Source organism: Parus major, chromosome 2 (assembly GCF_001522545.3).
Source record: "Parus major isolate Abel chromosome 2, Parus_major1.1, whole genome shotgun sequence".
NCBI classification, from domain to species: domain Eukaryota; kingdom Metazoa; phylum Chordata; class Aves; order Passeriformes; family Paridae; genus Parus; species Parus major.
Window position 1 is genome coordinate 65,553,760 of NC_031769.1, and position 22,943 is coordinate 65,576,702.

The window sequence follows — 22,943 nt, forward strand, 5'->3', positions numbered from 1 at the left end:
TGAGCCCTGATGGCTCATGTGCTGGAAACCTGGGAGGGCACTTGAATTAAGTTTAATCAATAGGTACATATGGTATTGGATGCATCCAGGTAATTTTTCATCCAGGAACTTGAAATGAATGTGCAGTGTTACACTTTATTGGGAGTCACAGTAGTGACAGTAATGAATATACAAAACCCAGCAGTAGCAGCAGGGCTGTTCAACTCTGCAGCATTGAAACTATTTTTAAATAAGATTTTTAATAAATTTTTTCCCTTAAAAAAGCCACAAAAAACCCACCACCATCACAACCACCAAAAACTGATCAAAAAAACCAACAAAAAAACCCCCAACAAAATAATTAAACAAAAAACCCAAAAGAAACAAACTAACAAAACTGAAACAAAATCCCCCAAAAAACCCCCGTCAACCACCAAAAAGCCCTCACCCTCTGCTTTCTGCACAACCATGTTGGTGGCTAAATTGAAAGCCAGGAACTTTTTCTGGCTGAGACAAAGTGTCATCTGGAGTAGCTGAAGTGATGTGTCACCCCACAGACCCATTCCCCTAGCCAGGGGAGGTGCTTCATGCCTATTTATCTGCCAGGGTGCACAACAAACACAGAAGCCTACTGATGCACTCTTGCAGACTGTGGACATAGCTGTAGCATTTCTGCAGTTTTTCCACATCTCTTAAATTTTCCACTTAGAAAATGGTAAGAAGTGTCATCAGTGCTTTGTTGTGATGGTGTGAGAGTTAGGGCTTTTTTTTTGATCCTCCTTTTAAGGTCTTCTATTGGAAGGGACTGTTGACTACAAAATGCTGTTACTTAGCAGGCAATATGAATTATGTAATGCATTTTATTCAGATTTTCAAACCTTGTCATTTCAATTGCAAAAAATGCAGCTTTTCTCCATTGTTAGCAATCATTTCTTCTTTATTCTTTCTGTTCTCCAGATCCCTTCTGACAGCAGACATCAAACAGGAAAACTCCAAGTCAATCAAACGGAGATACTTTCTATTAATTTTCTTTTTTAGCATAGTCTCATAATTCTCCTGTGTCACTGATAGTAAGACACCTAATATATTGTGTATCTCTTGCAAGCTTGAACTTCTTTATCTTTGTACCACATTTAAATCACATTTGGCCATGCAGCTTACCCATTGCACCCAGATTTGACCTGAAATTCTGTGATGTGGTCACTATACAAAGCTGCTTTAAAACTATTGGTAATCAGCTGCTTCAGTTATAACCCTTGTACAAATACTTGTCTTTAATGCTCATAATTTTGGAACCAAATGAAATATTTAGCATGTGCAATATAAAAAAAAGATAGGAGGAATTATTTGGGTTGATTTGATTGAGTTTTCCCATTTTATTCTAGTTATTAGTATTTCTGTCCTCTCATCCTGTCGTCCATGAATGCAGTCATCATATTTGTCCTTCTCATCACACTTCTGTCTTTGCCACAGTTCTGAGATGCTTGGGGATACCTGCAAGACTCATTACCAACTATTCTTCTGCCCATGATAACAATGCAAATTTACGGTTGGACTTCTTTTTGGATGACGAAGGAAAAGTGGACACCAAACTTACAAAAGATTCTGTCTGGTGAGTCCTCCTGGAAAATTACTTTAATGTGCCAATGATAAAAGTAGTAAAAAAACATGATGGCAATGACTGTATGGTGTTTATTTCTCTGTGCATTGAGGAAAACTGCTGGCTTATGTGAAACAGAATGAATGAATTGTTGGTAGGCTGACTAATATGAAGATTTGTTGTGTAAACAGGCAACGTCTGGGGGAATCCTGATATTGATGTTACCATCTAGTGCTCATTTAAGCACACTGGAGAGCTGGAATGGGCTTGTTCTCCTCGGGACCAGCTTTTTCTAAATAAAAACAAGGGGGGAGGATGGGCGCTTCCATCCTTCTGGAGCCAGGCTCCAAGGGGTACCTCAATATCTATGGAAAAACACCCTTCTTGATCTGCTTGTGCCCAATTTCCATATTTGTAGACTGGTTTTACATTGTGTGCACACAGTCATCGTTGCAAAGAGGTGTTTTCCAAAATAAACCCAACTCAGGTGAAAATTAAACAAGTGAAGGTATCATAAAAGATACTGAAATGCAATCACCAGATTTATAAAAAGAAAACTCCCTGGGTTAAGAGGAGGAGTTTACACATTCTTTTTAAGAAGGCAGTTCTCTAACTGGCTCTTCATTCTCTCTGTCTTCTGTCTGACAGGAGAAGTGTACCATATATTGATTATATGCTCTGTGTGGGATATTGGCCCTCAAGCCTCTCCTCCTCAGAGTGAAGGAATGAATGTGACCTCTACATTCCTATATCCAGGAGATACTTGTCCTATTCAATGTTAATATACCTGACTTGTGTCAATGATATCTCCAACTCATTAGCATAGCAGCTCATCAGTGTGTTTCATTAATAACTTAATCTCTGGAAGTCTTTGTATTAAAACTGTAATAAACCCACTATGTGGTGGAGGAATAGACTGAACCTATTGCTGTGACATTTTTTATGTGATTTCCATAATCAAGAGGAAATCTAAGGGGAAAGCAAGTTCATTTACATGTGACACTTGTGTCACAGCAAAACAGAGTAGTTGAGACTAGAAGGGACCCTTGGAAGACACCCAACCCTCCTGCTCAAAGCACTGTCAGCTAGAATAGGTTGCTCAGGTCTGTGTCAAGTTGGGCTTTGAGTATCTGCAAGGATAGGCAACCCACAACTTCTCTGGGGAACTTTTGCCAGTGCTCAACCATTTTCACAGTAAGAAAAGTGTTTCCTGATCTTCAGACAGATTTTTCTGTGTTTCGGTATGTGCCCATTGTTGTCCTGTCCTTGGGCTACTGAGAAGAGTCTGGCTCTGTCTTCTTTCCCTTAACTCCCTAACCAGGAATTTATACACACAGATAAGATCCTACTCAGCCTTCCCATCTTCAGACTAAACAATCCCAGCTGCCCTAGTTTCTCCTTGTGTACAGTCTTGTATCAGCCATTCCTTCCAGTTTTCTTTATCAGCAAACTTGCTGAGGGTACAGTGGGTCTCATAATGGGTGGGTCATTAATGAAGATGTTCAACAGTGTCAGACCCAGTATTGACCCCTGGGGTACACAACTAATGACTGAGCTCCAGCTGGGGTGATGTTCACTACTAATTACAGCCCTCTGATCCCAGCAATTCAGCCAGTTTTAAATATATCTTCTTTCAATATATCAAATACTGTCCATTTGTCTAGTCTATACTTCAAAGGTTTGTCTGTGAGGATGTTCTGGGAGACACCACTAAAGTCAAAAGGACCAACCCCATGCACTGGTCTCCCCTTTTTCATTTCAGTCACTTGTTTCATCAGAAAAGGCTCTCAGGTTTGTCAGACACAGCTGGCTGCTTGTAAATCCATGCTGACTACTGCCAATTACCCAGTCCTTAATATGTTTGGAAATGTTTTCCAGAAGAACTTGCTCTGTACCTTCCTAGAGATCAAAGGGAAGTGACAAGTCTGTCTCTCCCTGGATACTCCTCTCTCTTGAAGAACAGAATAATATTTAATTTCCTCCAGTCCACAGGAACTTTCTCCAATTGCCATGATCTTTTGAAGATAGATCTTAGTGACATTGGCAAGCTCCCTCAGCAATTTTTATGAGATTACCTCATATTTTCCATCAGATCCATTGGACTTGTGTGTGTTCAGTTTGTTTAACCATTCTCTATCTTGTTAGTTGTCTAGTTTTCATTATTCCAAATCTCCACACTGGTCTCATGGGCTGTGATTCCTGAGGGCAAATAATAGCAGTAAACACCAGGATAAAGAAGACATTGAATGCTATCTCCTAATCCTTTGTCACCAGATTGCCTGCTGTGTTCAACAGCAGAGCCACATTCTGTAGACTTCCTTTTGACACCTGCTTGTATTGGTTGCTGCTCTTCACATCCCTTGACACACTTGGTTTGCTCTGTTCTGGCTTTCCTATACCTGTGCTGGCATGCTCAGACCGTGACTTTGTTTTCCTCCTGGTCACCTGTCTACACTCTCCCCTCTTTCTTAAGCACCTTTTTTTTATTTTACATTTAATTGTGGACTTGTGCCACTTTTGGTTGATTTCCTGCACACAAGGATGGACCATTCTTAAGTCTGGAGGAGGCGACTCTTGAAAAACAACCAGCTCTTGTGCATCCATCTACTCAGAACTGCCTCCTGTGGGATTCTTCCAAGCAGAACCTTAAACATGTTGAAGTGTGTTCTCCTGTGATCCAGAGCTGTGGTCCTGCTATTTGTCTTGTTGCCTCCTGTTAGTATTCTTGGGCAGTTTTGCTTGTTGTCTGTGAGACAGAAGGACCTCAGCATGTCTCATGGGGCTGGTCCTTTTATGGCACAGAGAGCTGTAAAGAAGTCTTCTGAAACCTCCTCTGCCTATAAAAGATGTGAAACAAGAGCCAGTGGCTGGATGCCTCAGTGCTCCACTTATACACACCCAGTAATGGATCATTGCTATGCTCTACAATTTTCATTGTCTCGTTCCTTCTCTCCTTCTTCTACCCTGATCTATGAAATACATCCCACCAACTTATGACACTTCCTTTTACTTCTCTACCTCTATTTTCCCATCTGTTTCACAAGTCTTCTTAATTTAATCTCTTTTCTCCTGCATTCTTTTGGGACAGAGTCAGATCATCCAAAATCATCCTAGTCCCAATGAAATCCATATGCAATTTTACACCAGCATTTCACCCTTCCATCCTACATTGCTTTTCCTTAACTTGATAACTGTTTTAACTGCCTTGTTCATCCTTTTATCCTCCCAGCGCATTTATTAGTACATGGTGCACATAACCCTTTGGGCATGACTTAATATATACACCTCTTTTCATTTCTCCTCTGTGTCCTTTCTTTTCATTACTCTGTAACACTCCTTGGTAGCCCACATGCTGACTTCTAATGACTTGTGTCTTAACCCTGATTTTATTTTTAATGTCTCTATTATTTCTTTTTTTAAGAGGACAAGCTCAAGGTATTTATAATGATTTTTTAAAATGCATTTCTCACTTTTATTTATAATCTCTTGCAAACTGGAAGCAAAGCTCTTTTTCTATATTAATATATCATTTATATTGTACTCTAGCCTTGTATTGCTGGAGCTGATCTGTGTTCAGGTCTTAAATACTCTCAGACTTCAGGGATTCTTGGAGCCAGGATTTTTAGTCCAATCAATCTCTGAGTGTGGGGCTCCCTCTGAATGTTATCTGACATTTATTTATTTTTATTAAAGATCCTTCTCCCTCAGGATAGGAAAGAACACCACCACTAACAAAACACATATACAAAATTACACAGACTTTGCAAAAAGTTATTTTTATAAATCTGGCCGGATTTGGGACCATCAGTACTGTCTGTTCTCCTTGTCTTTCTTAATGATGATATAAAGACACTTAAAGAATATCTGTCTTGGATGGGAATCAAGACTCACTCCTACTGTGAGGTCCAAGCAGATCACCAGCAGCATCTCAGCAGAAATTTGCTTGATGTCACCCAATCCCATGGGAGTTCATCCATGTCCAGGAGACACGGGCTGTGGAGAATGCCCTTCTGAGACCTCTGCTCTCCTGTTTACTCCCAGATCACTTGGCTCTAATTTTTCAACAATATTGTCAGTGGCTGACCCTAGCAGTCCCTGTCGACCTCAATGCCTGAACTTGTTAGCTCATAAAAGGGCAGCAGCTGCTTCCAGCATGTGCCTGTCCCATAAGCAATACAAACTACCGTTCTTGAATTGTCTTCCAGGCATAAAACCCACCTGGTCATTTTTTATTAATTTCCCCATTGCTTTGTTTAGTCTATCCGTAATTATCTGTGTAAATATTTAATGGTCACTACATTGATCTCTATTGCCATTCTTGCTTTCTTTAGTGTCTCAGGCTTGCTGCAGAATACAAGAATTATAGAATCAGTTCAGCAAATTAAGGCCACGGAATCAGCTCCTCAGCTGTGCTCACTTGTATAGGGAAGTTTCTGCTACTGTTGGAAAGGCAAATGTTTCCCTCATCCTCCTTCCCTTAATGCTCACTGCTCTATAAGCAGTGTCTTTCTGTCCACTCAGATTTTATATCCTTATGTGTATTTGTTATTTGCATGGCAGCAGACCTAAAGAAATTGCCATCCTGTTGTGTCCAACACTACACCAATAGAAACCAGAAAGAAAGGTCCTGTCCCTAAGACAAATACAGGACAAAATATAGAAAAACTTTGTTACCTGATTAAAGAACTGAAGTAGATCTGCCATTTTCCACCCTGTTACCCCCTCTCCCAGCTTGTTTTTATCATCTTTTCCTTTTGCCTGCTCTTCAGGTTCTTCTTTCACAGAATGTAAAGCCAGTGACACATCTGACTTTGATTCAAGGTGAACCAGTGAAGGCTTCAGGGCAGGGATTGTCTTTCTCATATGTTGGCATAGCAGTTTGCAAATACCCACCTTCCATGAAGTGTGTCCCCATTCTTGGGTAGCCCTCAGCAAAGTTCTGTGAGCATGATTCAGCACTGACTACCCTCAGCAGCATAAAAAATTCTCTGAGTGTGCGTCATTTTCCTTGAATAATTCCTTTTTCTGTAGTGCTGCTTCATTAACTCTCCTAACTGACAAGTTTTACCCTGATCCAAGCTTTCATTTCCACTTTGAAATGTCTTGTTAGACAAGCTTCAGATCCTTCTGACTGCTTCATAGCTAGTTTTCACCTATTATTAATATGGTCAGAGTTTAACAATCCCCATTTTGGTTGCTAATATCATTGCGTGTACTAGAGGCTATATCAGCAGCTACACAGATGTAATTTTATTCAGATCTGCTGTAGGATATGTATAATTTGCAAGCAAAATTGCCCCTTTCTCTACTCTTTCCTTCTTTTATTTTTTGCAGTAATGAAATTCAAACACTTTTCAGGCTTTACTGCAAGACCCTCTTCCCAGATTATCTTTTTTTCTTGCTGGTACTCTCCCTTGAGTGTCAGTAGCCTTGCAGGAAGTTACATCTGTCCATCTTTTCTTCTCATCTTTGAAACACCCAGGGCAGACTGTGATGGTGCTGTGCTGTTTTTTTAATTCTCCTGAGCATCCAGCCAGGTGAAAGCATTTTAACCCTGAGAGCCTAGATTAACTACTCTCAGAATTTTATTTTTCAGGTCACTGTCCTGGTCCCTAAAGATGCAAGTTGCCCCACAGTGGTTGTAGGGGAGTTTTATGAAAAGTATGCTTTAGGAGCTTGACACCATGCATTGGCATTACACATGGGGGACAACTTATGAAGAATCCCCAGGGAAGATATTTTTAGAAAGGCTATGGTAGTGTCTTTTTCTCAATCAACGTGGAAGCCAGCAAAGCATGCTTGTTTTGAGCCACGGAAACAAAACTGCACATTGTACATTGCAGAGTTGATCCCAAATCTCTTCACAAGAGATGCCAAAGCTTCAGTCTGAATAATTATAAAGCAGACCATGTTTCATTGGCTTGAAGATTCAAAGTTTGCTTTAGCAGGCAGATTGAAGTGGAGGTGTCTGGCTGGAAAGGGATTCTTGTTTGTGTAGCTTTTCACATACCCCAACAATCTCCAAACACTGGCATATTTTCTGAGACAGTAACACTCAGAACACATTAGAACAATCCAAAAAGCTTCTTGACTTTCAGTCAAGAAACTACAATGAAGGATTGTGGCTTTCGGGTTTTAACAGTTAGGTACCAAACTTATAGACTTAAAAATCTGTTCTCTTAGAAGAGTAAACTTTTTTATCCCTGAATTGGCAAATGGTGTTATTGAAGCAATGCCAGGACATAAATACACAGGATTTGTTTTGGTCTGTGTGTTTCTTTCCAAGAATTTAATATACTGGTCCCATCTCTTGTCAAAGGAATTATCATTGCTGGAACGAAGCTTGGATGACCAGACCTGACCTTCCCATTGGTTTTGGAGGATGGCAGGTTGTTGATGGGACACCTCAAGAAACCAGTGATGGTAATGCTTCTTGAAGTCCTCCTTAGCTCACTTTCTAACGTTTGGGACCTCTGTTTCAAACAATGAGTTGAGGATAGCTGAGCCAGTGGCACCTGGCATCATATGGCCAGTGACAACTTCTTGACCCAAATAACCACCCTCACCTCAGGGCCTTCTCCTGATTTGTTTTGAACTCTAAAATAAATCTATCCTTATTATAACACTGCTCATGATGCCCTGAGACACAAAATCCTGCATGAGTAAAGTCCTGCTTGATCCAGAAGAGATGTGATCCTGTTGCCAAAGATAGCTTCTCATGTTTTGGAATACCTATACAGGCACCTGATCAAATTGGTTCTCCTTTACTTTATGCAGCCCTAACTAAGCTACATGATCAGGCAGTAGGCAGGAGAGACAAAAGAGTCATTGCTCTTTCTTTCCAGTCCTTAATTTCCCAGCCCTTAAAATACAATCTTCTTAAATTTTTAGTGAGATCTTTGCCAGCCTGTGGTGTACCTGAGTTTTCCCAAAATTATCTGTTTTAACCAAAACCAGCTGTAACTGTATTTCAAGCACTTGAGACTTGCAGTGGATATTATAGTGCCATTAAAGGTATCAAACCACCAGGTTGTTTCAGACTCGAGTCTGTGTTATCTGCAGGGCTGGTAACAAAATTAAGCTTTTTGTTTCTTGGTCAGGAGTTCCTGTAAACTATTAGGAGATTTTGTCAAACCACAAGAATTCTTTTTCTTTGAGAAAACATAATATTTTTGCATGCTTTTAATTTATTTAGTCTCTCATTTTGTCTCTCTTCTCTCTATAGGTATGTACAGGTGTGGTCCAGCCTCAGTTCAAGCCATTAAACATGGTCACGTTTGTTTCCAATTTGATGCTCCTTTTGTCTATGCTGAGGTACATATGTGAAAATTTTTACTGCAATGAATGATATCAGTGAGAAAGAAGATAGGGCTCCACTTCAATTTGTGGATTGAGAAGTTACTTCATGTACAGTTCATGTCACAGAACAGTCCCATCATTATATTTTGACATGCCAGCAGGTGTGATATGGCACTAATGAATGACAGAGATTTCTCTCATCTCTGCTCCCCAGTGTAATAATAAGAAAAATCTTCTCTGACTTCGTTGAAACTTCAGGCTGTGGTCATTTTATCTTCCAAGATTCAGCTATGCTGAATGGGTCACTAGCTCTAGTGATTCTAGTGATTCTAGTGATTCTAGTGATTCTAGTGATTCTAGTGATTCTAGTGGTAAATGTGTTACTAGCTCTAGCTGCTCATTCTCTTTGCTCACCACATTCCTTTTGGCTGCTGTGGGTCATGGAGATCTCACATGGGTGATTTGAATGACAGATCTGAGAGGGAAGTATCTCAACAAGGAGATAGAGGGCCTGGTCTGGAGTTTTAACCTCTTGCATCACCAGAGGAGGCATGTCCAGAATTGAAATGCTTCAGGACAAGTTCCTCTCTAATTGAATTGTGAATGGCTTAGGACAGAAAATAATGAAGATATTTTAGCTACTAAACATTCACCTCTCTATTTCTAAAGCTTTACTTGGTACAAAAAATGTGTAGTAGTGCACCCCAAATTTGAATGACCTCTCTGTAGCCTTGTAAACTTTACACTCTCTGTCATTCTGGAGCTGTGAATAGTGAAATGCATCTCAGCATATGACATGATTTTAAACATGAAATGTCGATATGAGTAATTAGTGGGACTTAAGTCAATGTGTCATTATTTTGGGGGAGATAGGCTGACTTCTCTTCCTCTCTCTACCTCCATATATCTCAATCTTCTTTCATTCAATTCCATAGGTGAATGGTGACATTTTTTACACAAGAATGGAGAAAAATGGAACTCAAGTGGTAGAAAATGTTGACACAACCCGTATTGGGCAGTTGATTGTGACCAAGGAAGTTGGAGGTGATGGAATGATGGACATTACTGAGGAGTACAAGTTCCGAGAAGGTAAACTGGAATGAGCTGGGACCATAGGGATGTAGACTTACCTCAGTCAGACCCTGGACAGTCTGTCCACTGAGGGAGCTTCATTAAAAGCTGCCAAAGTGCCCTCTGGAATTCTGTATATGTAACTCCATCTCAAAAACACTGTAGGTGTTTTGATCATAAGGCATAAACAAAACACAAACTTTGCTACTCTAAAATGCTTTTGATTAAGTAAGTTGTAGTAAAAATAAAGGCTAGTCATGGAGCAACTCAAATAATTCAAAACAATTCAAGGCTTTCTGTATGGATGTTCAGACATTTCTTATTCAGGAGAGATGTTCACAGAGAGCAAACCAATGAAGCTGTATTGATAGGAATTCAGCTACATCACTTTGTCTAATATGGCTTTAACACCAGCTCCCTTGGTAGCTGTGAAGTTCTCCCACTGCTAGTGTCACCCCAGGAGGGTTCACTGTCATCATCCATTCATTTCAGCTACTACAAACTGTGGAAGGCACACACTTATGACTGGTAGGTGGGCTAACGCTGCTCTTCTGCTTCTTTTCTAAATCTGGTTTTCATTCATTCCTAGGCTCAGATGAGGAGAGACTGGCTCTTGAGACTGCTGTGATGTATGGTGTTAAAAAGCAAAGTATCCAAGATACCACGTACCAGCCACAGACAGATGTTGACATGGACTTCCAGGCACAAAAGGCAGTCCTTGGCCATGACTTTAAAGTCACTATAACTTTCAGGAACAAAAGTCGCAACTCCTACACTGCAACGACCTACCTTTCAGGCAACACAGTGTTTTATACAGGAGTCACAAAAAGTGAATTCAAGAAGCACTCTTTCAGTGTAAAACTGGAACCCTCTTCATGTAAGACTTGCACAGCTGTTTTCTGTGTTATTAACTGCTAGAAAAGTAACTGTTTTGTGTTATTTACTGTCACCATGGATAGAGCCAATTCTAGTAGCTAGGGCTAGGATATTCTATTGGGTATCAGAAGGGTCCACTCCCTACCCTGGGCTGGATACCAGGGTCATTTAAAGTTGAGGCTGTTTTCTTCAGGCTGTTTCTTCCTGCATAATGCTCTTTTACACCAAGCTTCATGTCTGGGAATTAATTTTTCTTCTTTAGTACAAAAGAAATCAAAGGATTACAGGTATTAAGCTGCAAGATACTGTTTTTCCTTTGAATTCCTTAATTTTCCTAGCAGCATTTCAGCAAGTGAAGGGGAAGTTCTGGTTCCACAGGGTGTCATGTACAGAGACAAAAAGGTGCATTTTCTGTCTTACCTGGTAGAAGTTGACAAGTTCTCAGTAGATTCAAGTGAATATCTGTCTTTGGAGGACTGTGCAGTTCAGGATTTCGTATTTACAGTGATCTAAAAAGTTTGTATGTAATGAGAATGTGTCATGATAGAGCAGGGACATTTGTCAGCTGGGCAGGGACACCAAGGGACTTGAGAGCTGCTTGCTGATTCTTTCTAACTCTGTGGATCATTTGCAAGGGGCCTGGAAATGCACATTAGGTTGTTCCAATACATGCTCTCAAAACACAGTGTGAGGGTTTATAGTGACTTACATCAGTTACTAAATAATCTGAAATACTGCAAAACTTTTGGAGACTTGAATAGCTACAGTAAAAAAAATCAGTTTCAATAGTCTTGGTCTAAATTCTGTGCCGCTTCTTTGATGGGGAAAATTCAGTCATCTTGTAGGAGAAGTGCCTGCTACATTTTCTGGCTGTGATTTGTGAATGGTTCCAGGACTTGTTTATGTCTGCTCTTGTACCAAAGGTCTGTGTAGGGTATTACTACCTAAAATACAGCTTCTGCAGTGCTTTGAGGATCACCTGGCCCCTCTCTGCAAGAAATGAAATAAATAGATGTTTAAACAATAATTCATTTTTTTCTAAGTTAAGTAAAAGCTAAGAAAAAGGCTTCTTGAAATAGTGCTGAAAACTCTGAATTGAGCAATGGTGAGAGAGTGCCGACTGGGGAGAGGCACCTGAAAGAGCAGAACATGGATTTTTATGTATGTGTACCAAGAGTATGTCCCTATCACTGCTTCTGTCCAATAAGACATTTTTAGTTATTCCCACTTTTCAAGGTGGGAATTTGCTTACATCTGAGCTATGGTCATCAACTTGTGGGGCCCTCTGTTCTGCAGCTGGACAAAAACTCCTCAGAAATTACACCATTTCTGAAGGTGATACATGAAATTTGAGCATGAATCCTTTTACCTTTTCCTTGGGAAGAAGTACATGTGGAATCAGAAATAGTGTCTGAGCAGGTGGGCAGTGTGAAGGAAGGTAGTGTGATTATCTGCAAGTGCATGAGAGCAATCTGTCAGGGATGTAATGGGAAGGTACCTTCCGAGGCACCCAAGCAGGATTTGTAGGCTTTGTTCAGGGCAAGAAGTGTGTGTGTATATATGTGTGTATGTATATGTGCAACAAAAAATTACAAGGCTAAACAGATGTGTTAAAGGCATTCTTCCTGCCCAAAATACAGAAAGCATGAGGCAAACTAAGTTTTCAAACAGGAAATGAATGAATAATTCTCAGAATAACGATTAAAGAAATTGTGTGGGTTGAAAACATCTTTGAGGATTTGAATAGCTTAAACCTTCCAGTGCCTTCAAAGGTGCTCTTGCACATACTGAGTTATATTTAGTTTTCTCTATTTTTTTGAAAAACTGTAAGGCAACTCAGTGTTGTGTCTCCTTTGGCTTTCCCAGTTACAGTAAGTGGTACTGACAACTTATCAGCACAACAAGTACTAAGGCAATGAAACTCTATTCTTCTTTTTTTTCCCCTGCAATGATTAAATTTAAACTGAAAAGTTTGTCTTTTCTTCCATTGTAAAGTAAATTTCTCCAGGTTTATAACTAATTTATTTACTTATTTACTTCTCAGATGAGAAATACCTTGCCTGATTCATAATTTACAGTTAAAGGTATTATGGGAAATTCTTTTGCACAAGATAAAGAGTGAGAGGGAGGGAGCAGGAAGAGCACATCAAGTAAATTTAAGGCTGGCCTAGTAAATCCAGGTCAGGTGGCCACCAAGGGAATAGCTTTGAAACCAAATCAAGGAACTGGTTTTGATGTGAGCGGATCAAAAGAGCGAAAAGGGGTGAATGTCACTTACCCATGTTCAATTATCTCAGTGTTTACAGAGTATGTCATGTCACAAATACAATACAAATAACAGATAACAGTAATCATCATAGGTAACAGATGGGAGATCTTGATGTGTTTACCAGGGTTATAATGAATGTTTATAGAGAGAAGAGCTCCAGGTCTATATATTTTGCCTGGTCAGTTAGTTAGCAGGTCTGATTCTCTGCATCACATTCTCACACCATTGTTGGCCTGGGAATTGCAGTTCAATATAGTTAAAATTAATGATTCCCTGCTTGTCAACTGTCTAGCCTACAGGGACTTGTTCCCTCCAATAATTATTGTCAGAAAGCACGTGAAAGCCCTCCGGAGGGAATGCTGGTGACAGGAAAACATTCTTACTAAATTTTGCAGGCAAGTCCAGTGTAGAACAAAGGCAGATATCCAGCCATGTTCTGGAGAGTAGGTGATCTCCCTTGTACCTGCACATGCTTACAGCCCCCAGCTGATGCTCTCATGGCACCCCTGTGCCAGGAAGAGAGGCAAAGAAAGAACAAGAGTAAATTGAAAGAGCAAACATTTACAGGAATGTCACTCAAAAGCTGGTTTGGACTTTTGTTCCCAGTAGATATGTATTTCCATCCTTCCTTCTCGTTTATTTTGTGGTAGCACCAGAAACCTTCAACAGTAACCTGGACCTTGCTGAGAGTACTGGGCAGGGGCTGTGCACAAACCCAGTCTTTGCCCCTGGAAGCTCACAGCCTAAATGGAAAGAGGGAAAAATTAGAGGGGAAATGGTGTAGTAAAGAAATTAAGTTAGTTTGGGGGGAAAAAAAAAATCAAAGCCATTCTTTGGCTCATAAGCCACCTCTTTTCCAAGGCACTCATATAATTGGCACTGGCCATGATGGGAGGAGCAGTGGATGATTAGATTGCTTCAGATGCCTTTTTTCTTTCCTGTGTCTCTCCTCAGCCAGCTCTTTTGACATTGTGATCAAATCGAGTGAGTACATGAGTGACCTGCTGGAGCAAGCCTCCTTTCATTTCTTTGTGACTGCGCGGATCAATGAAACGGGGAAGATTCTGGCCGTGCAGAAGGCGATAATGCTGGAAATTCCCACCCTGCGGATCAAGGTAGCTCAAGGTTGTGGTGGAAGGGATGTATTCTCTACAAGGGTGTTGCATTGACTTGTGGGGTGGAGGAGTGTGTGTGTTTATACACATTAGAGCATCTGACATGGACGTTACAGAGCAGTGGCTGTCTGGAGTGTGTGAGGGTGTGTAGGTACATTATATAGTATCTGTATATATTGAGTGTCCCTACATTGAAGAGAGAGGCTGACAGCAGCACTGGTAGTGAAGACCTGAAATTATCTCAGAGGGGGAAAGAGGTGAAAACATCTGAGAAAGCAGAAGAAGCTCACAGAGTAAGAGAGATTACTCACTCAGGTCACTCAAGTTCTTTAACCACTTCAGAAGTCTATTACATTTAAAGCAACACAGCACAGGGGCCTCTTGCTGAAGAATGAAGAGCACTGCTATTGAAATGATTTTGCTGGAGGAGCTTCTGCAGGTACTGTGGAAAGTTTCTCCAAACTTGAATGAGCAGCATTGATTCAGGACAATGTCTTGGGATTTCAGTGCTTTGCTGCCACTCTGAATGTACTGTCACTGGTGTTCCCTGAAAGTTGAAGCATTTCTGCAGACAAGGATGTGGTACCTATGAAAATGGAGAAAAGAAATGCTTGTGATACTACAAGTCTATGCTGAATGGCAAAGACAAGCTATTTTAACTTAATTGAAATTAACTTAATGAGCTACTTTAACTGGGTTTTAAACTTCTCTATTCATAACCAAGCATTTGAATAAATTGCATTGTTTTCAAAAGCACCAAGTCTTCATCTGCTTTGAATTATGAAATTTGGATCTGCCTTTTTCCTAATACTAGGAAAAAAAAAACGGAACACGTGTTCAGGGAGCTTTATATAAGCATGAATACAGCTCTGTAAAATTCAGGACCTTGAAAGAAATCTAAGTTTATACAACTTTTCCCCTCTATATATTTACTTCAACCAGTGCTCAGGTTTTCATATAGTAATTTATGTATCAACTGCAGCCTTATGCAAAAAAAGCAGCTTTTTTAGATATGTGGATCAAGGCTACAGCAAAGTTTGGCAAAAAATATACTCTGTTTTGTGGTCTTTAGAAATACCATGGTGTTCTGATCAGATAATTATCTTTCCAAACAAAATATTTTTGGTTTATTGAGCATTCCAGAGAGGAGGTAAAAGTTGTCCTCCAGAGAGGAGAACAAATAAACTCTACTTCAAATACCTGTCTTCAATAACCAAATTTAAAAAGTAAAGAATTATTTCAATTCAATACTTAAAAAGAACATCACCTACATCACCTCAGATGTTCAAAATAGTTTATCCTCCCTGCTCTTCTGAAGAGAGGATTTTTAGCATATAGAATAGGCTGTTGTCCAAAATCCATGTTTTCGAGTAAAACTAAGTTTCTCTCTTTTCTTCTTCTTTGTGATGTATGAAAATCACTGAAATTTTAAAAGCTGGATTTTTTTAAAGAGGGGGGAGGGGTGTGAGCATGTGTGTGAGCATGTATTGATAGAGGAGATTTTGATTTATTGCTTTCTAAAGAAACTTGAGATTTTCTGTTTTGATTCTGTAATGATTTCTGTTTTCTGTTTTGAGTTTATCTGTTTCATTTTCTTGTCAAGTTTGTTCAGTGAACTTGACTGGCAGACCAAATTTCTTAATGTGAAAGTGAGGGAGGAGAATGAAAAAATGTGTCTCCCATGATGTCTTCAGATGCACCTTTGATGTTTCTCTATTGGTCTAAGAAGATTGTCAAACTCAACAGTCGAGGAAATTACATCATATTCTAGCCTTGAGATCAGGTTACTAAAATAAGACCAGCAAACACATATCAGGGTCTCAGCTGCAAGTGTGGGACTTCAGGATGATTCTGAATCACACCCAGTGATCTTAAATGGCCAATTGAAATAAGAGGTATAGGATCTCTAATTGAGCCAAGAGTTCTGAAAATGCCACTGATGTCCTTTGGCACATTCAGGTGGCCAAATGCCATTGAGAGCTTAGCTGTATCTCCTTTACTCCAGTCATTTTATTGTTTTTTGGCATTGAGTAATCCCTTAGACCAGAGTCTATGCAGCTTTTTGCAAATGTCATGCTTCCTTAAAACACCACTTTAAATTTATTGACAGGATACTTGTTCCTCTTGGTTACCTTTCTCAAGGCCCTTTAAATCAGGTGATGCACCATGAAGTGGGCTGGAAGATCTGCCAGCCATAAGTTGAAAAGCCTTGCCCAAGCAAAACAAGTACACATATTCTGTGAGAAATGCTGAATTTCCGGGGGAATAAAGAACCCCAAATCCCCATGCATGTAGCAGTTGTTTAAAAACACATTTGTTTGGAGGTTTACTAGTTTCCAGTCCAAAATGTAATTGCTCTTTTGCTTGCACAGTGTTTGGAGGAAAACTGGCCTTCAGGCCTTCGCAGAGCACATATTCAAGGTTAGAAACCCTTCAGAGCACGAGAAGAGAATGCAAAAGCAAGGGGAAGATGGGCTTGACCATTTTGAGGGTGCAACCACATAGCCTGGTGTTTCCAATTCAATGTAGTAAGACCTGTCCTTCTCTTCTAGAGCTTATGTCCTGAGCAGATCACTTCAGTGCTGGTGGGGAGCCTGAGGAGTGGGGCAGAGTCTGGGAGAGAAGCCCCATCAGCTGTACTGTCCCTCAGTTAGGCTCTCAGATCCAGAACTGTACTTGCAGATTTCTGGTTTCCTATGGAAATGAGGGTCTGCCTCTTGATCTGCCATGTGGTTTGAGGGAAAACTACAATGAGTGGAAAAATGTGCCATCCAGCAATTTTCTTCTCATTAGACTTCCTTTGTCTCGTGCTGTTTTGCTGTGTGCTGTGTTCTTCTACCTTGCCACTACTGTGTATCTGTTATTCCTGATTTCTGGTGCATGGACCTTTCCTTGTCTTGCAGACCAAAGGTGAACTGGTAGCTGGTAAGGAAACATCTGTGATTGTGGAATTCACCAATCCTCTGAAACAAAACCTGGAGAACGTCACGCTCCGCCTTGAGGGACCTGGTGTGCTGAGAACAATAAAAAAGCAGTTTGGGTAAGGAAGAAAGAACAACCAGCTGGGAGTTTGTCCCCTGCTTGCTCACAGTAGGAAGCTCACAAGAGACACTTAACTAATGCTGTGCTGAGTAATTTAATTCAAACACTCTCTCTGTACTTTAAAATCCAATACTCAGGGGAGCTATAGGTCTCAACAGTCAGTAGAAGTTGGGCTATCCAAAGAGATTGCGAGAGCATTTCATCTGTTCAGTCCCAGGGTTGGAGGAATTGTTAGTGCTTGTGGGTAGTAGCTAGTGCAGCCCAGGTTCACTTTTTCACTGTATTACATTATTTTTAGCACTTGACAATAGCACCTACAAGTCGCTATCACAGAGAGGAAGATTTATCCTGCACTTGAAGTGTTTACTGCCGCTCACTCAGCATGTGCAAATAGACCCCTGTGCTGTTTTTCGGAAAGGGCTTTTCTCTGCTCATGTTAATCATGATTATACAAGACGTTCAGGTACCTCAGATGATCTTTTCAAGCTCATGTCAAGACACAAAAATGTGTGCTGTTTGCAGAGCCTGCTGACATAGCTGCAGCGTGTACGTGAGCACACAGCTCCCCCCAGTAGCTCCACTGCACAGGGCTGCCCTGGCACACAGGCATGCTCCCAGCACAGGGTGCTCCCAGACCTAAGGAAAAGGAAAGCCACCTCCACTATTCTCAGAGTCACACCTTACACTGACACCATGATAACCCTATGATAAGCAAGTTGTAAATCCTCTTTCCATTTGAGTTCAGTGTTACGAGCTTAGCATTAGCCAAGGGTACATAATGGAGAAACTTGGAAAATTTTGAGGCTATTGCTTAGTCCTGGGCATCTATCTATCTGGGCTTAGTATCTATCATTACCTGAGCTGATGGTCCCCAGGTGTGTGTAAAAGGAGTTTGAAAAATTGCCTGTGCTTCAGCAGCTGCATAAATTGTCAGCATCCTCTGCAGCCGGCAGGGGAGGGCTGAGCCTGACTGCACCTGGGAGCGGGATAAAAAGATCAAAACCAATCTCCAGAGTGGAGCTGATAGAAAAATAACCATGAAAGGGCAACATACTGTGTTTGCTTTGTGCACATGGTATGTCACAGGTGCTGCTGAGCATGACTCAGCACGGTCCACAAGAGTTACACAAGTTGTGGCAATAGCCCTCACGGTTGCCCAGCTGTGCCAGCCTCCCCTGTTCTACATCCTTTTCTATGCAAAAGCTGCTGTGGAGTGCCCTCACCTTCAAGGATGCAGAAATTATCAGGTGCATCAAAGGCACAAGAGTTAGGGGAGAAAAATGACTCATGGAACACACGTCATTTTCCTTAGAGTCACCATGTTTTCCCCTTTTCAGTAATGCCCTTGGCAGCATTGAAAATGGAAGTGGATCAGCTTAGTCATTTTAAGATTTAACTTCTCTGAGATGAATGTAGGATGCAGGTGATACACACAGAGGACAGAGCAAGGGGCAGTTGTAGTTTATTTAAATAACAGTCACATTTGTCTCCATGCATTCAAAGTGATAAATGGCTCCAGTGTGGTGATGGCTCAGCATATTATGAAGAATCATTCATCACTGACTTCTCTCCCAGGAAAATCAGATCAGGGTGGCTTGCTCCATTTGCAAAGAGAATTAAACACATTCTAGGCTTTCCCCACCCTTCCAACACTTCCCTATTTACTAGGGACTGTTACATGTGGGATAGTTTAGAGTTCTATGTGGGGATAAGGTTTTTGGCCTCTGTGTACTTTTCAGGTAGCTTTTCTGTATAACTTAAGTGGCTCCACAAAACAGGTCATGTGTGACCCAGCTGATACAACATTATTCTGGTAATGTAGTGGCCTGGGGGCTTCAGTCTTGACCATTCATAAAGTCTATATATAGATAAAGATATTGATATTTAGCTATTAGCCTCAGACAGATGAGGAGCATGAGTTATGGAAAAGCCTTTGGCAGCAGCAATTCTTACACAGGGCATAGTCTTTGCATGACAAATGAGAATTAACCAGGCAGTGATGGATAGTGCTAAAAAGGATTATAGCCAAGCATACTTTCACACCAGCAGGTAAGTAATTTTGGGTGTTTCTATATGTCAAAGCTAAGCTAGTATTAGCATTTGTAGTGAGAAGCAACTTGTTTTAAAAACAGGACAGTAGAGAGACAGGAAAGGGCAGGTTTGGTTTCACAGCACAGTTGTTCTCGTCCTGCAGGTGCACACACACACACACACACACACACACACATGTACTGACATGATAGCACTATAAAACAAAGAAAGCAGTGATGGTGGTGCTGCCCTCTCTCACTGGGGCACTGTGAAGTTGTGCCCAAAAACCTTCATCCTTAGAGAATATGGCCCCCTGCAACTGCTCAAGAAGTGTAGTCTGCACAGCAGACTTATAGAATAACTTCACTTTTCATTCAGATAATCTCTTGCAGATACTTCCCCTAAACTCTAAAAGGTATTTTACTTTCTTCAGCAATTGAAGTCATTGGTTTGTCATTATTCCATTTCAGTGGGCATCTGGTGGATGCAAGCCAACCAGCTATGGGGAACAGAGTCTCTCTCATTAATAACAAAGATAAAAAGAGGGAAAATACTTGCTGGAAGCAGTCTGCACATGCTCACATCAAAAACATGATCTTTGCTTTTTTTTATTCCCCTAAAAGTGGGTACATACCCCAAGGTACCTCTATATGTGTATGTGAAATGCAATGCAGTGCCATGTAGAGCTACCTAAGCTACCCTCTAAGGAGCTGGAATACCTCATTTTACCAGGGGCAGACTTGCACTGAAACAAATACTCAGGTGGGAGGATTCCAGGCTAGCTCATTTAGAGCTAATTAAGGTTTCTTGTCTCGTGGCAGCTTGTGCTAAGCCTGGGCAGACATTTCTGTCCTGACCCTGGCATAGGACATGGCACCTGAGAACCAAATCCTACCAGATGAGAATCTGAAACAATGACTGAAGTAAGGCTTGCTTTGCTCTCACTTTGTTCAGTTGTTTTCAGGACACCGTATGAGATAAGAACAGTGAACTTAGAACACTCTTTTTTAATGCTGAGGAAAAGATCATTCATTTTCATAAATAGATCCCCCACTACACTACTTTGTCCACTGCTTCCTTTGGAGCAGTTGTATCTCAGCATCCACCAAACATAATCAATCAGTCAATAAATATCAGCTGTCAAAATCTGCACACAGAAGCTTGGGAAAGCACTGAGGAAACACAGAAACCCGATACCTGAGGCTTTCCATGCATCTTAATTTTAGCAAAAAAAATTGAAAATCAAGACCAGTGCAAAATACTGTTGTTTTATATATGAGTTATCAAGAGTCATACAAAATGTAGAGGAGTAACCAACAACAGCAGGACTCCCAAGAATATTTTGACCTGTTTGTATGGGCATGAAGAAGTCATCTGAAGGGGCCACTGAGGAGATCTGCTGATGCTATCCAACCCTGTGGCAGGGTGGTTCAGGGTAGAAGTGACAGAGGGGTTCAACATCTCATAGGGTTTGCAGGGAAATGACCTGGACACTTGGACTTATTTAACCATTTAAGGAATCACCACCAGTCTATAGGCTATAATAAACAGGAAAAATGGAATTATAAAGCAGAAAAAAATGTGTTAGCTATAAAGAAGGTCATTCCGAAAGTGATCGTGAGAGGAAATGACAGGAGGCAGAAGAAAATGGATTCATTTTGGAAATTTAAAATAAGCCTGGATGAAAGGCTAGAAAAGGCTTTAACAGGGTCAGTTCTGAGAGGAATAGAAGATGGGGAGAGTAATTTATATGACGTTTATGAGAATGAGAGAAACATAAAAAATTTGAGCCATGTTATACTATCTACCTTCAGTTTCTCCAGTTGTGTGTCAGGTTGAGAGCACTGGCTGACTGCAATATTGAAATGTTTCTCTTTTTTTATTCAGGAGAATCCCGATGAACTCTACATTGACCTGGGAAGTAAAATTTATCCCAATGCGACCAGGCTTACGAAAGCTGATTGCAAGCCTGAATTCTGATGCTTTGAGGCATGTGTATGGTGAGCTGAGAGTCCAGATTCAGAAACCATGAACCGAGGTGCCTTCTTCTCTCATTTAGCTATATTTTGAAATATCATGGAGGGCATGGCTGATGGAGAGATTTAAATCTGCTTATTGTTATTTTGGTCATCCTTTTGCTGAAAAAAATTGATAAAGGAAACTAATTGGTATGACTGGGGAGACCATTAAAAAGCACCTGGATGCTGAATGATTTAAAATTAGATATATGTAATTAAAAGCAATTCTAGGTCATATTATTCCTGTAGTTCACTTGTATTTATGGTCTTTTGCACTAGTGCTGCAAGGGAATTTGAAAAGCTCCATTTGCCAGAGTAATCTGAACTTTATTTTTAATTAAGGCCTGGTATTTCACTGAAAAGGGAAGGAAAAAAATAAAGAACCCAGTGTTATAAATTCTTAGACTGAATTACACAACGTTATGGCAGATCATTCAGGCTGCAATAGAAACAGGTATTTCTAGCTAAAGGGTCTGCTTTGTCTTACCAATTAATAATGTTCTGCTTCATGGAGAGCTCACTTTGCTGGAAGCATCTCTCAGGATGTTTTATCTCCAGAATATTCTCAGCCCCTTGTTTTGTCTTGCACCTTCCCTATGCTTTTCTCCTACTCTTTCATATGTGCAGGCACTCACACGTATTCACTTCATACCCTCATCAGACCCCATATGCAGTTGGTATGCTGTTACTCTACTTTGCTGGATGAAAATCCAATTTTTCTGCCTTTGCATTCATTTTATACATCTTGTGTGACCACATTAGAAATTTTGCAATGTCAAAGTCTCCCATATAAGTCCTGTGGGGTAGGAGAGACTGAACAATTTGTTGTCAGTGCAACGTGACAATCTCTGTTAGGAAATTAAGAAGTCTTACAAAGGTCTACATCTTCTAATAAAATTATCTATTTTGTGCTCTTGCATATAAACCTGCTTTTTATTCCAGACATTTTATAAATACAGTGTTATAAGAATTCAAAATAAAGCGTTTCTGATTGCACTTGTGTGTTGTGTTCTGTTTTTTGATCAATTACTTCTACATAGTAGCACTGTAGATACCAGTTGCTGTATCTTCATTGTAAAAATTAAAAAATGCACTTCTGAGCCATGCTGATAACAGTATCTCTTTTGGTGCTAAGGAGAAAAACTTATATTTATTTAAATAAAAAAAAAAAACAGGGTAATTTTCCTTTGGTTTTCCTTCTGTTTCAACAACTGGCTACCTAATGAATCGGAGAAGGTGATGATTTACAGAGAACATTGCTACTGCCAGGGAAAAGAATCCCTGGAATTTGCTTTAACTTGTCAGAGACCATTAAGGAACCAATTTGCCCCTAATGAAACCTTACCTATGTCACATTTTTAAGGAGTGCTTCTGTCAGCTAAATCTTTCAAGTCATTTTACTAACACACATTAAGCTGAATGACCTTTGCCAAGAGACAGGAAGTATTTTTATTTCAAGTTTATAGAGGGGAATATTGGAGCTCAGTGATGGCTGGGAACAGAGACCAGGGATGTCAGCAGCCCTTGGCACCACCAGCCTGCTCACTGTGCACCGAGATGCTCACAGAAACCTAAGGACAAAATGGGGATGGCCTCTAGGATTTCAGCCACTTGCCAGCCCGTGCATGGGCTGTCACGTGAAA

The 22,943-nt window shown here is 40.5% G+C and overlaps 1 protein-coding gene across 4 annotated transcripts in view; it reads left to right on the forward strand.

Annotated features, from left to right (window-relative positions):
- F13A1 (coagulation factor XIII A chain) overlaps nt 1-22,296 on the forward strand; it is a 60,827-nt gene extending 38,531 nt beyond the window's left edge. For all 4 annotated transcript variants that reach the window (XM_033512088.1, XM_015618118.1, XM_015618119.2 and 1 more), the window contains exons 8-15: nt 1,453-1,591; nt 7,899-8,002; nt 8,805-8,893; nt 9,814-9,967; nt 10,539-10,826; nt 14,049-14,209; nt 17,113-17,249; nt 21,170-22,296. In XM_033512088.1, the coding sequence (XP_033367979.1) occupies nt 1,453-1,591; nt 7,899-8,002; nt 8,805-8,893; nt 9,814-9,967; nt 10,539-10,826; nt 14,049-14,209; nt 17,113-17,249; nt 21,170-21,314 (1,217 nt within the window). In that variant the 3' untranslated portion in view covers nt 21,315-22,296. The remainder of the gene's footprint in view (nt 1-1,452; nt 1,592-7,898; nt 8,003-8,804; nt 8,894-9,813; nt 9,968-10,538; nt 10,827-14,048; nt 14,210-17,112; nt 17,250-21,169) is intronic.
- The last annotated feature ends 647 nt before the right edge of the window (nt 22,297-22,943 follow it).